We start from the raw sequence: 16,063 nt of genomic DNA, 5'->3' as shown, positions 1-16,063 counted from the left end.
AGAAATATGTATTTTATATAGCTCTTGTTCAGCCAGTGGAATCTTTGGTCAGAAGGAAGGAGGGAGTCCTAGGAATTGTGGTGAACCAGCTTGTGTTTGCTAAAAAATTTTGAGGGAAGATGATGGTAAAAGAAGCCAAATGCATTGGAATGAGATCCACACAATGCTAGGGAGAAAGGCAGAAAAGCACCTTGAATTTGGGAGAGGGGACTTCTTTTCTGATCTGAAGGTCAAATTCAAGAAACAGATTAAAGAGGAGTCCAAAGTGAGCAGAACGAAAAGGCTTCCCCTAATGCAATCATACCTGGCACCTTGTTATCAGAAGGGCATCTCATGGAGGCTGACATGTCTGCCCAGAGCTGGAGCACTCAAGAGACCTCTTCTCCAGGAGCTTGAAGGGGTTCAGGCAACAGGAGGCACAGAAGGCATCACCTGATGAATTGATCATCCCTGATCCACAGCTGGAGCTCCTTCTTCTTCTGTTTACTAGAGCAGTTGCCACAACCTTGCTTGAAGAGCTTTACTGTACCCATGCCCGTTATTTTCAGAAGAAGAGGAAAAAACTGATCTAATGGAAGTGACACAGAAACTCACTCAGTATTCTTGATTGTGACTGGAGATTCTTGATATGGTGATACATGGGACGGAGAAGCAGTCCACTGGATCTGGATCGGTGGAGCCCCAGCCCAAGCAGAAACAAAAATCCATATGAGTTATATTCTATCCATGTTCCTTGTGCAGAACTTCATTTGATGGCAGCAGATGTTATCTCAGCAAAGACTGTGGATACTAGATGGTCATATATTTGCATGTCCAAATAACTAAACATGCAGAAGCCTATATCAAAATTACATTAGTAAAAGTTACATTTATGTGTTGTTGGGTTCCCCCCCATCCAGCATACTGATAAATATTCATATACATACAAAAAATATGAATTTGCTATAGGAAACAGGAAAAAAATAGTTCATCATAAACACATGAAAGAAAAGATTTGACAGAAACACCATTTTGAAAGTAATGAAAATGATTTCTTCTGCAACATCAACGATAGAAAGCAAAAGGTCAAAAATCACTTCATAATGAGTAAGACTATGATTTAGTCACAAGTATTTTTAGTAAAAGTCACAGACAGGTCACAGGTGCTAAATTAGTCACTAAATCTTAGGTGCTGGGGAGGAGGGGGCTGCTGGGGTTGCGGGGGGGGGAGAGGGGCGATGCTCCAGCCGTCGCTGCTGCTCCTGGGGGGGGGGGGGAGCAGCCCAGGACCCTGCTGGGCTGCTGATCCTGGGGCGGGGCAGCCAGTGGCCCTGCCACTGCTGCTCCCCTGGGCGGGTGGTGGCCCGGGACCCCGCCACTGCTGCTCCCCTGGGTGGGAGATGGCCCGGGACCCCGCCACTGCTCCTCCGGGTGGGGGGTGGCCTACGGCCCCGCCATCGCCTCTGCACCTCCAGGCAGGGGGCAGCCTGGAGCCCTGCCGCTGCTGCTCCGGGCGAAGGTGGCGGTGCTCTTCCTGGACCACTGCTCTGGGGCAGCACCCAGGACCAGTTGCCTGGGGCTGCCAGAGTAGCGGCCGGTGCAGCTGGTCCCAGGGCCACCCCAGCTGCTCGGGCGGCCCTGGGGTCAGCCACACCAGCTGCTGCAGCTGTGGAAGTCATGGAGGTCCTGGAAAGTCACAGAATCAGTGACTTCTATGACCTCCGTGAAAGACTCTCAGCCTTAATAATGAGAGTTTCTTTGAAATATGAAATCTGTAAATAGGAAACCTGTTCCTAATTATTGAAATCATATATGTAATGCAAATCACAGCTCAAAGCTTTGTGGCTTAAATAATTCTTTTTGGCAAAGTTCCACACTGCAAAATTTTTCTGTATTAATGCATGCACACTGGAAAGAGGTGCATGTATAAATTCTTCTCCCACGATGCAATAGATACAGTCTTAAAATATTGTCAAAACAAAGCAGTACAGCAACTTGATTTATTACACGCAGATTCTTCTGCATTGTTGCTTAACAGTACACTGGTCCAAAATTACTAAAATACTTAAAAAACTATACATTATGTAAACAAAACATAAATAAGACAGCATAGTTCTTTGTACATATAGTTTAGTACAGATTGTTAAGGATCAGGAATATGTACAATTTTACACCATGGACTGGATTTTTACAATGCATAAATATATTTTTTACAGAAACAAATCAAATAAAAATAAGATTTGACAAAAATAAAAAAAGACACATACTGTTATAAACATGCCGCCTAATGGTTCAAATCGTAAAATGAAACATGTCAATGTAAATGTGCAAAATGCTAGATTCCTTTAAACTAAAATCAAATTTTACACTTTTAACATTTTATATTAACAAGTTGGTCATTTTGACCATTTTATTAAATAACCCTTTGAAAGCTTAGCTTAGAGGGAAATCAAACAGATCCTCTCACATCTCCCACAAGGAAACTGAAAACAGCTGCAATCTAATACAAAGTAGTTTAAAGAAATCAACTATTTAAAGTATGTTTCAAACAGTGTAAAAAATGTTCAACAGTTATAATGATTTCCAAAGTCCAAAGAATGCCCCAAACATGTGAAATTGGCTCGCTCACTCCAAATTCAGGAGGCGGCTTTGTCAGATTTACCTAGGCCAGATGACTGAAAAGCAGGGAAGACACTAGTAGCATTTATGCTTTTGGACACTGCAACTGGTGACAGGGATGAAGACAGAGAAGAAACCACCTTTGATGCTGGAGTATTTATAGCATTCAAAATAGCTCCTTCTGGGCTGACCAACAGTTTCTTGATAGATGTATCCAAGTGAAATACTGAAGTGCTATTTGGTAACTGAGAGTTACCAGCATTTATGGCAGGAACCAAAGAAGTTTTAGCTAAAACATTAACTGGAGGTTTTATCACTGAAGACACAGACAGTGTTGTTGTAGAGGGTGGAGCGCATGATTTAGCAGCAGTGTTTACTATCTGTGGTGTTGCATGTACGATAGGCAGAGTGTTTGCTGTCCCAAGAGAGTTCACAATTTTTGTAGAGCTTTTCAGAGGATGTTTTGATGTCTGCCAACTTAATGAATTACTTGATGCTAGTGTGATGTTCTGGGGAATATGATTAACAAATGGTACACCTCGAGCCCCTTGGCCATTGTTAAGAAGTAGAGGAGGCCCATGTTTTGGATTAGCAGAGATGAGAAGAACATGGCTGCCTGCTCCAAGGCCTTGCGGTGGAACAATAAATCGAGTGCCATTAATCATGATGTGAGTTCCAGGTGCCAAAGGCGTACAAGTGTTAATAACTATTTTCTGTTGAATACAAGTTTCATTCAACTGACCCATTGCCTGGCTAGTTACAGTCGGTGAAGCAGCAGCAGTCTGAATGACAGAGGCACCTGGAGCACAAGAGTAAGCATGAGCTGGTTTTGCTAAACTAGGAGGTATCTGCTGGCATGGGAGAGAAGCAAAGTTGGAAAAACTAATTATTTTACCTGTATTTGGTGAAGCAGATGGCAATACATTTTGAGGTTTGTGAAAGTTTGCATTAGTTGGCACTGCAGCTGAAATTCCTGGTGACTGAATTTTTACCAGTGTGGGGGGCTGTCCTTTTGGAAGGGGCAGACACTGTGCAGCAGCTGGAACTGCTGTCAAGCGAGGAACAGTCTGAATGACTTTAGTGGAGGCTGCCACAGGTCCAGGCAAGGTAACTGGAAACTGTAAAGCAGATGATACACTTTGAGAAGATACTCTTGGTTGTGTAGTTGAAATAAGAACAGATGACGCAAGATGTCCTGTTTTCACAGTTGATATGGCCATAGTATTTCCAATATTTGATGTACATAGTCGATTAGTTAAAACTGGCCTTATTCTTGAAGAAGTGTCATTTCCACTAACCAAAACAGAGGGTCGCGTGCCAATAGAAGTCCCACTTGGTGTCACTGAAACAGAATCTAAACATGCATTTGCTGTTGTTACTGTAAAAGCTTTTGCTGCTTTTGTTGCAATACCTATAGATTCATTAACAGATGTAATACTTTGACTCACAAAACCTGAACATCCTGGAACCAAACTACCACTTGTTGACAAAGGCAAAATAAAACCCTTGCTGTTTATGTCATCTGTTCCTTTGGGGGCTGCAGATTTCAATATGTTAATTGGTGGAACATGCTGTGCACTGCCTGTGGTATTTACAATGGCTTGACCTATGTTTAGTCCAATTTTAACATCTTTTACTTGAGACACAGTAGGTGATGAACTTACTTTTACTGGTGCCCCCATTGTAGATGGAATTAGAAGTAACTGAGGTTGTTCCGGGGTGTTAACATATGTTTTGCCTATGGAGGAAGGCAGGGCCTGTTTTAATGATTCTGCAACTAGACTGGTGTTTGATGGGCTACTGGGAATTGGAGTATTAATGAAAACTAATTTTTGGGCAGTAACACCAGTGGATGTTGGAGCAGGTATTATATTTACTCCTGTAGCTCCACAAGGAGAAAGAATAGGTGGATTTGTGACCAACATAAGTTTTTGAATCGGAGTACCACGGATCACATCTCCATTTGTTGCTGTAGCAGTCTCAGGTTGTGTAACAGGATATTTTTTGGTTTTAATATCAACTTGTTGCTGTGTTGAAGGAGTCTGGGTAATGCCTGTGCTCCTTTGTTCAATATTTCCTGAAGAAATGCTAACTACATTAACAGTACTGTTTGGAGTTGCTGGCACCAAAGTGCTAGTTGATGAAATAGAGGACAAGAAAGTAGGAGATGATACTTCTTGAGTTTTCTCTATTACTTGATCCAAACTGCCACTAGTGGGAAGCTGCCCTAATGGAAATTTGAGATTTTTCCCTATTATCTGGTTTAAGCCTGCAGGAATGGCTGGAATGGTAACAGAAGATGTTGTTGAGGGGGCAAACCCAGAAACAAAAGACTGACCAAACAGTGGGAGACTAGATGCGGCTGTCACCACAGATGAAAAAGTAGAGGTTGACAACGTAGTGGATTTTGGAACCAAAAATGCCTGAAGCTGAGGTGCATAAGTGAAAACTGAATTTGGAGATAAAGTATTAGGTGAAATCTGGTCTGGGTTTGTCTGTACTTTAACAATTCCAGTGTTCCCCCCTCGTGTTGTGACAAGAATAGACTGCGATTCTCTTATACAAACCGTTTTAAGCTCCTGTTTAGCTTCACAGGAGTCACTAGTCTGCTGTGGTGCTACACTGTGAACGGAACAAGTAGTATTTGCAGATCCACTTAGTGTTGTTGCTGATGCCAAAGGCTGACCTAATGTGGAAACAGTGGATGAAGGTAAAGGTACAGAGAATGTGGCAGGTGAAACTGAAGTCTTCGTTTTGCCAGCTTCACTTTGGCTCATTTTAACTGCTGATGCTTGTAAGTTACTTGTTGCAGTTACAGAGGACAAAGGTTGTGGTCTGTTCACTGGACTAGTCACTTGTGACAAATGTGTAACACTCTTGTTAAAAACTGTACAAGACAGTTGAGTGGTAGCATTTACAGCTGGATTTACAAGAACAGGTGCTAAAGAATCATTAACATGTGCTGCCTGTGGAAAAGATGTACAGTGCAGCTTTGCCACGGCTTTTCCTTCTTTGTGTTGTATGAGAAAATTTTGGGGTAAAATAAGAACTTGCTGCATGACTTTTTCTCCTGTTTTAGGGTCAATCACAGGCTGCATTTGAATCTTCACTGAGCTGTTATGGACATCTATTGGTACACAACGGCCACTTGGCATTTTGTATACCATTTGTAAAGGACTATTTGAATTGGTCTCACAGGGCAATGCTGGCTTTAGTGGGGATGACTCCACAGGTGACATAACTGGCTTTTCAGAAGCAAATACGTCCATACCCACAGGGGTTGTCAGCTGATTTGTTAAGGTCACTTTGTTCCCAATATTCTTAGCAAGCAAAGCCTGGATGGGTTTGGTCTCTTTCAGAAAGCTTGATACTGACGTTGCAGAATCTGTCAGGGCAAATGATTCTAGAGGTGATAGCTCGCTTTGTTTCAGTTCACTCAAACAACTGTTAGTGTGCATCTCACTTTCTGCAATCTGGACTGTAGCCTCATTTGTGCTTAATTTAGCTTTCTTCCTTGGTGAAAGGTCTTTTGTGCTATCATCCAGGCAACTATTTTGCTTGGACTGACGTTTAATAGATTTGGGCAGTGTCTTCTGTATTTCTTTAGAAGTCAATTCTTTCTTCAGTAGCCTGCTCCTTCCTGCAGGAAAATCCATTTCTAGCAGTTTCATTTCATCTGCAGAAAGAATTAAAACAAGTAATTGTAAATATATCACAAGTTGAATGTTTGCAACTGACACAGCTATATGATAGTTTATTAGTGTTTAGCTAAAAGCAATGCAGTAGTTTATAAGCATGCTGTCATGTCAAGAATAGTTTCTGATGGGATGACAGTACTTATCATCACATTACCTACGTGCTTAAACAATTTAAAAAAACCCATAACAACTTAGGCTCCAGCCAATTTACATTTAAAATCCAATTGAGCAAGCACAGAATTTCATTTAAAAAATCATTAAGTCCCAAATTTGTATTTATGAATGCATCAAACTACAACATTTGCATTCTAAGTGACAGCACAGTTTCCAGGATTTGATGTTACAATACTTTAATTTAAAGAAAATTCAGGAATTAAAAAAATAAATCCAGAAGTTTTTATACAAAACCAATAGATAGTTATGGCTTCACTGCCTTTCATCCCAATTCATCCCAACTATTAAAAGAGCACAGAGAAAATACTAGGGATTGATCAGGAGTAGGAGGGTACACTGAGGTCAACAGGAATTTGCAGTATCGAACTATCCATAGACAGTCCTGTAGCAGATGCTGTCAGTTCTAAGCTCTAATTCACGTTGGGTACCATTTCAGCACCCACCACAGGCCAGAATCCAGAGGGAACAAAGGTAGCACAAAGACACCTTTGCCCATCCTTTCTCTCAGCTATGCTTCCAAGGAGGTCAGCACAGAATCTAGACCAATATAATTCACTATAGTAAAAATAACATGTAATACACAGCTACAACAAACAAAAAACCACAACACCAAACACAGGAAAACTGTAGGCCTTGTAGCACATCCACATGGTCACTAAATCCCAGCTAAGTGCTTACCAAACTCTGAGTGAGCTTTTTGCAGGATCTCCAGATGCTCTGCAGCTTCTGAAGATTTACTGGTTACTGCATTGAAAGATTCTTTTCCATTATCAACTTCACCTTCTTCATTACTCCATAGTTCTCTGGTAAATTTATCATGGTCTGGCTGTCTTTTGAAATCATCATAGTCCTTCTTCAGTCGAGACCTTGAACAGAATGTCAGACATAATGACTAACTTCTGCAACCTATTTTAAATATTTTATTAAGAAAATACTTAACTGTTCATACTTGTACCTATACTTACTGCCCAAAAACTTCATTAACATAGTTAAGATTCCCTAGCACAGGCTTGTGCCCTTCCCAACTGACCACAGTGACTAAACTTAACCCTCTGAAAACCAGGAAATACGGAGCTACGGGTAACGTCTCCCCTCTTGTCACAACCAAAATTCTGTCCCCCTGGAGCTGGCAATAGTTACTGGGACCAAATCAAATCTGACCTATTGCTAACAGTATCTGCCACTTTTTGTGTTGTATCCAACACTATTCTATGCCGTCATTCCTCTTCATACACTCTCAGAGACCCTCACTGTTTTAGGTGCAGCTGTATTGGTTCAGGAATCAGTTGCAGCAAGTTCCCCGAGCTCACCTTGACATCTGAGTTGAGGTACAGCTCCAGCTAGAGAAATCAGGGATCTCTGCTTTTGGTCTGTGTTATATACTAGATCCAATTAGATGATCATAATGTTTCCTCTTGACTCTAAAAATCTAAGAATGCCTGAAAGAATTTTTAAAATGTCTCGTCTCAGGGTTGCTACATCAGTTGCTATTTACCTCCAGTGCCCGATATTCCACTAGGTAGGTAAAGAAGATGGGACCATAAGAGTGCTTCACCCCATTTTAAATACAATTTTACATATTCTCAGCGCCCACCAGAATTCCACATCTGTCCTAGCATTCACACACTACCAGGCACTCTTTGTCCTCTGTTCTGCACTTCTGCTCTGGGAAGTTCTACAGTTTGTTGGAATATATCAAAGTGAACCAGAAGGATAAGATATTGGTAACTGAAGATGATGACTGAGAGGGAGTCCTTAGTACAAGGTGTTAACAACTAGCAAGTCTGGAGATTTGTCTAGAACAGGTAAAGTGGTCAAGTGTAATATACAGAGCTAGAAAGACCTATTAACAACATTTTAAATACAGCTCCCTTGATGTGGAGCTTGGTGCTGATCTGCAGTTGAGGTCAAATCTGACACCAGCTGAGGTCAGTCCAATCAGGTAATCTCAGTTTCGTGCAAATCAGTGCCAAAGTTTGAGCCACAAGTGGGTGCAAAAAATTTGTAAGAACAGGAAAATTTTATTCAGTTAAAGGTGTTGTATCTCAGGACCCATGGGACCGAAGGAATCCAAATTTCCATAATTAACTCTACTCTGGGCATTGGCTTGGCATACTAATTCTAAAAACAATCTGAGTATACATGGGGATTTTAGGGCATTTTGAAAAATCAGTTGTTAGTCAAAAAGCTCTGCTCAATCATATCTATGGAGTTGTTAGCACTCCTGCATAACATAAAAACATATAGCTCTTTAAACTAAAATACTGTCTATACCTCACACATAGCCTTGAAGGATTGTTGTCACCAGGATTTTAGCATCAATTATTACTTTAAAAAACGTAACTTTTGTGTTTTGTTCATCTCTCTGACATTGTTCCAAAGGGTCTCTCATTTACCTGTTTCTCTGAAAAGCCTTCATTAGTTTTGGTTCCCATGGTAACAATTCATTTAGCAGTCGTACCAATGTACAATGCAATTCCTTTACTGCTTGTTTCCGATGGTACCATCTTCCCTGCAAACATAAAAACATTTCTTTATTATTGCATTATAGCTGCATCTAATAAATATATTAGTTTGACACCAATGTCAGTGTACTTCCGTGCAACATATAAAAAAGAAAATACAAAACTAAATATATATTACATTTGACTTTATCAATGCAGTCCAGTCTCAACTTTAGTAAGGCAAACGCTAATCTTATTCAGAATACTTTTATTGAAAACAAACCCAGAAACAAAATCCTCAAAGGTCTCTTACTGAAATGTTTACCTTTTCAGGGTGCTGAAAACTGGGACTAAGGTCCAATCCTGCAAATGTTTAGACATGTGCTTAACTTTACTTCTATGAGTAACTTTAAACATGTGAGGTAGTCCTATTGAGCTCAAAGGGACTACTCAAATGTGTAAAGTTTCATGTGTAAATGTTTACATGATTAGGGCCTAAAATTGTATTACAGCAAACTAAACACTATTTTTAATTAAAGGTACATATTTTATGAATTATCAGATTTATATAGACACTTTACAAAAAGAAAAGATATCTTATAATTTTTCAGATTATAAACTTCCCAGAAAATTACTTTTGGGGCTAAAGTGTCTTACAATTGTATTTTATCCAAAGGTGAGTTTCTTGGGAAAGTTCTATACCGGGGCTATATCTGAGTTATCAGAAAATAGAAGGAGGAATACTTTCCTTTTGTGACAGATTTTTTCTAGGGCTGTCAAGCAATTAAAAATATTAATCATTATTAATTGTGCAATTAAAAACATTAATCAGGATTAATCTCACTGTTAAACAATAGCATACCATTTATTTAAATACTTTTGGATGTCTCCTACATTTTCAAATATACTGATTTCAATTACAATACGGAATACAAGATGTACAGTGCTCACTTTATATTTAATTTTGATTACAAGTATTTGCACTGTAAAAAAACAAAAGAAATCGTATTTTTCAATTCACCTAATACAAGTACTATAGTGCAATCTCTTTATCATGAAAGTTGAACTTACAAATGTAGAATCATGTACAAAAAAAACTGCATTCAAAAATAAAACAATGTAAAATTTTAGAGCCTGCAAGTCCACTCAGCCCTACTTCTTGTTCAGCCAATCGCTCAAACAAATTTGTTTACATTTTCAAGAGATAACACTGCCCGCTTCTTGTTTACAATGTCACCTGAAAGTGAGAACAGGCGTTCGCATAGCACTGTTGTAGACGTCGCCGCAAAATATTTAAGTGCCAGATGCGCCAAAGATTGGTATGACCCTTCATGCTTCAACCACCATTCCAGGGGACATTCGGCCATGCTGATGATGGGTTCAGCTCGATAACAATCCAAAGCAGTGCGGACTGACGCATGTTCATTTTCATTATCTGAGTCAGATGCCACCAGCAGAAGGTTGATTTTGGTTCAGGTTCTAGAGTTTCAGCATCGAAGTTTTGCGCTTTTAAGACTTCTGAAAGCATGCGCCACACCTCGTCCCTCTCAGACTTTGGAAGGCACTTCAGATTCTTAAACCTTGCATCGAGTGCTGTAGCTATCTTTAGAAATCTCACATTGGTACCTTATTTGCATTTTGTCAAATCTGCAGTGAAAGTGTTCTTAAAACGAACAACATGTACTGGATCATCATCCGAGACTGCTGTAACATGAAATATATGGCAGAATGCAGGTAAAACAGAGCAGGGAACATACAGTTCTCTCCCAAGGAGTTCAGTCACAAATTTAATTAACACATAATTTTTTTAACGAGCGTCATCATGGAAGCATGTCCCCTGGAATGGTGGCCGAAGCATGAAGGGGCATATGAATGTTTAGCATATTTGGCACGTAAATACCTTGCAATGCCAGCTACAAAAGTGCCATGCAAATACCTGTTCTCACTTTCTGGTGACATTGTAAATAAGAAGAGGGCCACATTATCTCCCATAAATGTAAACAAACTTTTTTGTCTTAGTAATTGGCTAAACAAGTAGTAGGACTGAGTGGACTTGTAGGCTCTGAACAAAAAAAAAAATCTACATTTGTAAGTTGCACTTTCACGACAAAGCGATTGCACTACAGTACTTGTATAAGGTGAACTGAAAAATACTATTTCTTTTGTTTATCATTTTTACAGTGCAAATATTTATAATAAAAAATATACACTTTAATTTCAATTACAACACAGAATACAATATATATGAAAATGTAGAAAAACATCCAAAATATTTAATAAATTTCAATTGGTATTCTATTGTTTAACAGTGTGATTAAAACTGCAATTAATTGTGATTAATTTTTTTAGTTAATCGCGAGTTAACGGAGATTAATCGACAGCCTTAATTTTTCCACTCAGATAACTCAAAAATGGTTTTACTTTCCAAACTGAATCTTAGTTTGTATAATCCTCAATGAAGAATGCATGTTAAACAGAGTAACGTGCATGTATAGTACATTGTTTTCCTTACTAGTTATTTAAATGGGCATCAATTGTGATTGTTAAAAAAAATTAGTAATATAACACTATCAATTTACAGGGCACTTTATATATAAGCATACATGTCCTGCTGTGTGTGTTTGTGTATCTCAATAATTAAGCACCTGTGGCGTGCGTGCGTATCTATCTATATAATATATAGAGAGAGAGCGATACACACACACACACACACACGCACGCATGCCACAGGAGCTTAATTATTGAGATAGTCATAAAAATGAGTCTGGATATCCAGACTCTGTCCTCATACTTTTGCCACCCCACTAAGTTCAGTGTACTAGAGGAATGAACTGGACTCCATGGGCCAAATCCTAGATTCGCTCTTGCCATAGATGATATTGAGACAGGGAAAGACGGCATGGTTCTGCTGCAAAAACAGGGAGAGGAGTTGGTGGGAACTCATCTCCACATTTGTTCTACACCCTTAGTTTGCTGCAGAGCTCTGCTTCTGTACCCCAGAATGCATGGAATTTTGGGTCAGGTGGCTGCAAGAAGAGTTGGATTAGGGCCTGAAGTTACAGCCCTTCAAGAGTCTGCAGTAGTCTCCATGGCTTGTTGGAAGGATTCTTTTCCACCCATCCCCAGGAGACTTCCCCCAGTCCACAGAATGATCACTCAGGTTGCTAGCTGGTTTGAAAACAGTCCACTGTTTTTACTATGATGTGCAATCATTTGCATTTTATACAGCAGAATGAATGACTTATTCTTTAATTAAAACTACAAAAAACAAGGTACTTGAATGAAAAGCTATACATTAATGCCAAGTTATGATTAAGATTTAACACACAGAGAAGTCAGGAAATTATGTGTTTTAATTTCCCCATGTGTAAGTTGGTCACACAGCACATATTATATATTGAAGTAAAAAACTGTCAATGGATACTATAATAAAAAGTTATATAAGTGCAATATAGCCTAATTAGAATCCTGATACTGATTACTCGTGTGAGTAGCCAATAGAACTATTTACAATTAGTTTGAGCAGATTTATTTCATTTTAAAGAGTATATTTAAAATCCCACATAGAGAATTACAGACATAAATGCATTTGTATATTATATATTACTATTGGAATACATAAAATGGGTAACACTAAAACAAAACATTAAAATAATTAAATAGAATGAGACTGATTTCAGGACATTGAGATACTGTACATGTCTTGAATTCAGCACAAATTAAGACACATAAAAGGAAGATAAAGATGATGGATTAATATGTGAAATGTAGCTTGGGTGAAACAAAGACTGAAGGAATAAACGGATTTTTCTGAGACTCTTTTACCTCTAGAGATGACTGATATTCTGATTTGGGCAGGGAAAGCAGAATTTATATTAGGTGTATTGGGCCACTGAATAAACTTTAAAGTAAAAAGTTGTATAATGTGCTGACCAAATTGGCACAAGCATAGGCTTTAGTGTAAGAATGGACTATGAGCTTTTATTAGATTAAAATCACCTGAGGAGGGAACATCAGATGTGTAGAGGTCACATTCCTCTAACTTAAAAAACAAGATGAGAAATTCTAAATTCAATTTCTTAAGAAAATTCATGTCATCAAGATTAAAATCTCTGGACAACTCCACATTCTGTTCATTTTCCCAATCATTTCTGTGTGACTAATACAAAATATCACGGCTTATTTGAAATCTAATTATCTTCTTGAATCCCAACTGTTCATTTTTCTCAGGATCCTGGAGTATAGCTGTTGGAGATAAACCCACTGGTATTAATGCATAATGATGAGTAGAACAGAATGTGCAGAGTACTCTTTCCTCACATATGTTCAAAGCACAGTCGATAAGAAAAAAAGGTGCAAGGCCATTTGTTTTACTGGACCAGGTTTTTTATCAGTGCAGTTCAATGTAGCTTTCAGGACAGAGAGTGCGATTTGTGAGAAGACCCTTTGTGGAATAAATGATCTGCTAGCACACTTCATACATAAAACTAGTCAAAAACAATGAAAATAGAAAATATGTTTTCTGAGGTATATTACAAAACCCAGTATTTTACTTCCTACACAAGTGCAAAATAACCAGGACTCTATTTCACATCTATGATAGAATATATAGCCTTGTATTCTTTATTACAGAGAAAACTAATTCACAGTTAAAGGCAGGGATCGGATTGGGTCAGGTCATGGTAATACGCTTATATAAGCAATTCCTTGGTGGCCCACTAGTTTCTACAGAAATTAAGCCTTCATTTTAAAATAATTATTTCTAGTCCCTATTGTCTCAAAGACAATGTTCTGAATGGGACTGGATTCAGTGCCGAATCTACAGACAAATTGAATGAAAAATGGCTATTACAACCAAATGCTGCTTTTCTTCCTTGGGCACAGAAAGGGCCAAATGCAGTGGAACAATGATGATTCAACTGCACAAAGAAAGAGGGTTTGGCTGCACAGGGAACTCTACAGAAGTGGTTTCATGAAGTGACTAATAAATCTGTCACTTTATGATTCCATGCACAACTCCTTCCCTCAGTGAGGGGGATATGTATATGGGTTTCAACATTACCAAATCCTGTGGGTTGTATTAGTGGAAGTGGATATGCTCCACATCAAGCCACTGTACTGGAGGGGTAAGGATCCTTTCCCCCAAACACTTTTTGAGCAGAGGTCCAACATTTGTTCTTAAGAGAAATGTGACCTCTTACAATTTGTTTCCTTGAGCTTACTGCAGACCATGATTATAACACTTTACAATCAACATTTTTAACTATTTCTCTACTGATTAAACAAATATCCAGCAACTTTGGGGTTGTAGGCAGAGCTTTACACTGGGGGACAGAGCTGGAAGAGAGTACCAATACCACTGCTTTTCTCCCCAGTGTGACTCCTATTTATAGGCAGTGGCAAAAAATTTGTATTTTTGTTCTGGTAGGAATAAGTTATGATATTTGGACTTTTGAACAAATGATCAAGAATTTGTATAAAGAAAGGTGTAAAATGTGCTCTTTATTGGTGGCTTATAACTAAATTTAACCAAAGGAAAATATCATTTAGAATGATGTGCTGAATGTTCCCATATGACGAAGGTTAGAGAGACAGTCAACAAATTCTGAACTTAAAACTTACCTTTTTTTTTTTTAAAATTAGGTTTCCGACATCCAGAGCAGCCATGGAATGCTGACTCCGCTCTCCGTGATGCCCCAGCATACACTAGTCTGATAATGGCATACTCATCATGGAACCCCAAAGCAGACTGGAGCCAGGATATGTATACAGGGGGTAAGGACTAAACTTTTATTTTTTAAATAAACACACACACACAACCACGATATTATGCAGTTTTATAAGATTTTTAAAAATTCTTATTTTATATCCTACAGGACATAAAATAAAGAATATTAGGAATCTTATAAAACCATGCAATATTGTGGTCAAAAAGGGTGGTGGTGGAAGGAGAAAACTTACCTTACCCTTATAGGCCTGCTCCATTCTGCAGCGGGGTTCGGTGGAATGTGTGACATCACCAGTCTAGCGTGTTCTAGTGATGTTACACGGAGAGGGAGCTGGTGAACTGCAGCTGCTTTGGACATCAGACACCTAAAAACAAAAATTGGTAACTTTTAAGTTCAGAATGTTTTGAATGCCCTTCTTACCTTAGTTATGGGAGAAATCCTACAACAATTCTTACTCAGTTCCACTGGATTCAATAGGTGTTCTGAGTGACTAAAAATGCAGGATTTAACCTTATTGGGGGGGGGGGGGCATTTAAAACACAGGTGCTTCCATTTCAGTTAACAACAAAAGTGGCTGCAGGTCAATGACATGCATTTTAACTTCTGCAACATAATTTCCAAATAAAAATTACGTATAAAATATGTGGCTTTAGTTGTCATCTGAGGAACAGGAGTGGAAACAAATGAAAATCTGTGAACTGTCTTTCATATTCAGAAAGTAGAACTTCTAAAAAACTCATTGCACATTAGGGTGACCAGATCAGAGAGGCGAAATATCGGGACGCGCGGGGGGGGGGGGGGGGGGGGCGGGGGGGGAAGGGGGCGGAGCCAAAAAATAAAAAAGCCGGTAGGGGAGAAAAAAAAAAAAAAAAAGCACGAACAAGCGGAAAGCGCCTAGGCTGGTGCCGGTAAACAGCGGCCCCCGGGTCCCGGGATGCAACAACCCCTGCCCGGAGCCCGATGCCGCGGAGATGGGCACGGACAGGGGGAGCACCCCCGCCAAGTCCCCTGCGCGGAGACCGTCCTGGGCTGGCCGCGGGCGCGCCAGCGTGTGGCAGCCCCTTCCCTGGCAGGCTTCAGCTCCCCGCGGGCCCGGGAGTGCAGCCCGACCGGCCCTTCCAGCTGCTACTCCGCCTCTCCCTCGCCGCGTGTCAGGCAGAGGCATCTGCCTGGCACCCAGCGCCAACTACACCCCTCCGGGGCCGGAGCGCACGTGGCGGAGGTGAAGCCCCGAGGAACCAGAGTCCCCACGCGGACAGCTGCTGCCCCCCCACCCATGGGCGCGTAGGGAGCCGGTTCCCCAGGCTGGACCCGGGGCTGCCCCCCTGCAGGTACTCCCCACCCTCCTGCCTGCGATTGGGCCAGGGCCAGGCCGGACTCATCCCGCTGTCCCCGGGCCTCCTCCCTCCAGCGCTTGCCT

At 40.2% G+C, this 16,063-nt stretch overlaps 1 protein-coding gene across 9 annotated transcripts in view; it reads right to left on the bottom strand.

The window, feature by feature from the left end:
* Window positions 1-1,965: 1,965 nt before the first annotated feature.
* Window positions 1,966-16,063, bottom strand: part of BRD10 (bromodomain containing 10) — an 85,919-nt gene continuing 71,821 nt past the window's right edge. For 5 of the 9 annotated variants that reach the window (XM_005295235.5, XM_065549611.1, XM_065549615.1 and 2 more), the window contains 3 exons: window positions 8,867-8,982; window positions 7,149-7,336; window positions 1,966-6,274 (listed from right to left, as the gene is read on the bottom strand). In XM_005295235.5, the coding sequence (XP_005295292.2) occupies window positions 2,616-6,274; window positions 7,149-7,336; window positions 8,867-8,982 (3,963 nt within the window). In that variant the 3' untranslated portion in view covers window positions 1,966-2,615. Of the gene's footprint in view, window positions 6,275-7,148; window positions 7,337-8,866; window positions 8,983-14,875; window positions 15,008-16,063 lie in introns of those variants that run through there. The other 4 variants (XM_065549616.1, XM_065549620.1, XM_065549613.1 and 1 more) reach the window with 3 other exon arrangements.

This window comes from Chrysemys picta, chromosome 6 (genome assembly GCF_011386835.1).
Source record: "Chrysemys picta bellii isolate R12L10 chromosome 6, ASM1138683v2, whole genome shotgun sequence".
NCBI classification, from domain to species: Eukaryota; Metazoa; Chordata; order Testudines; family Emydidae; genus Chrysemys; species Chrysemys picta.
The sequence above is the reverse complement of the archived record's forward strand: the minus strand, read 5'-3'. Positions and strand labels throughout refer to the sequence as shown.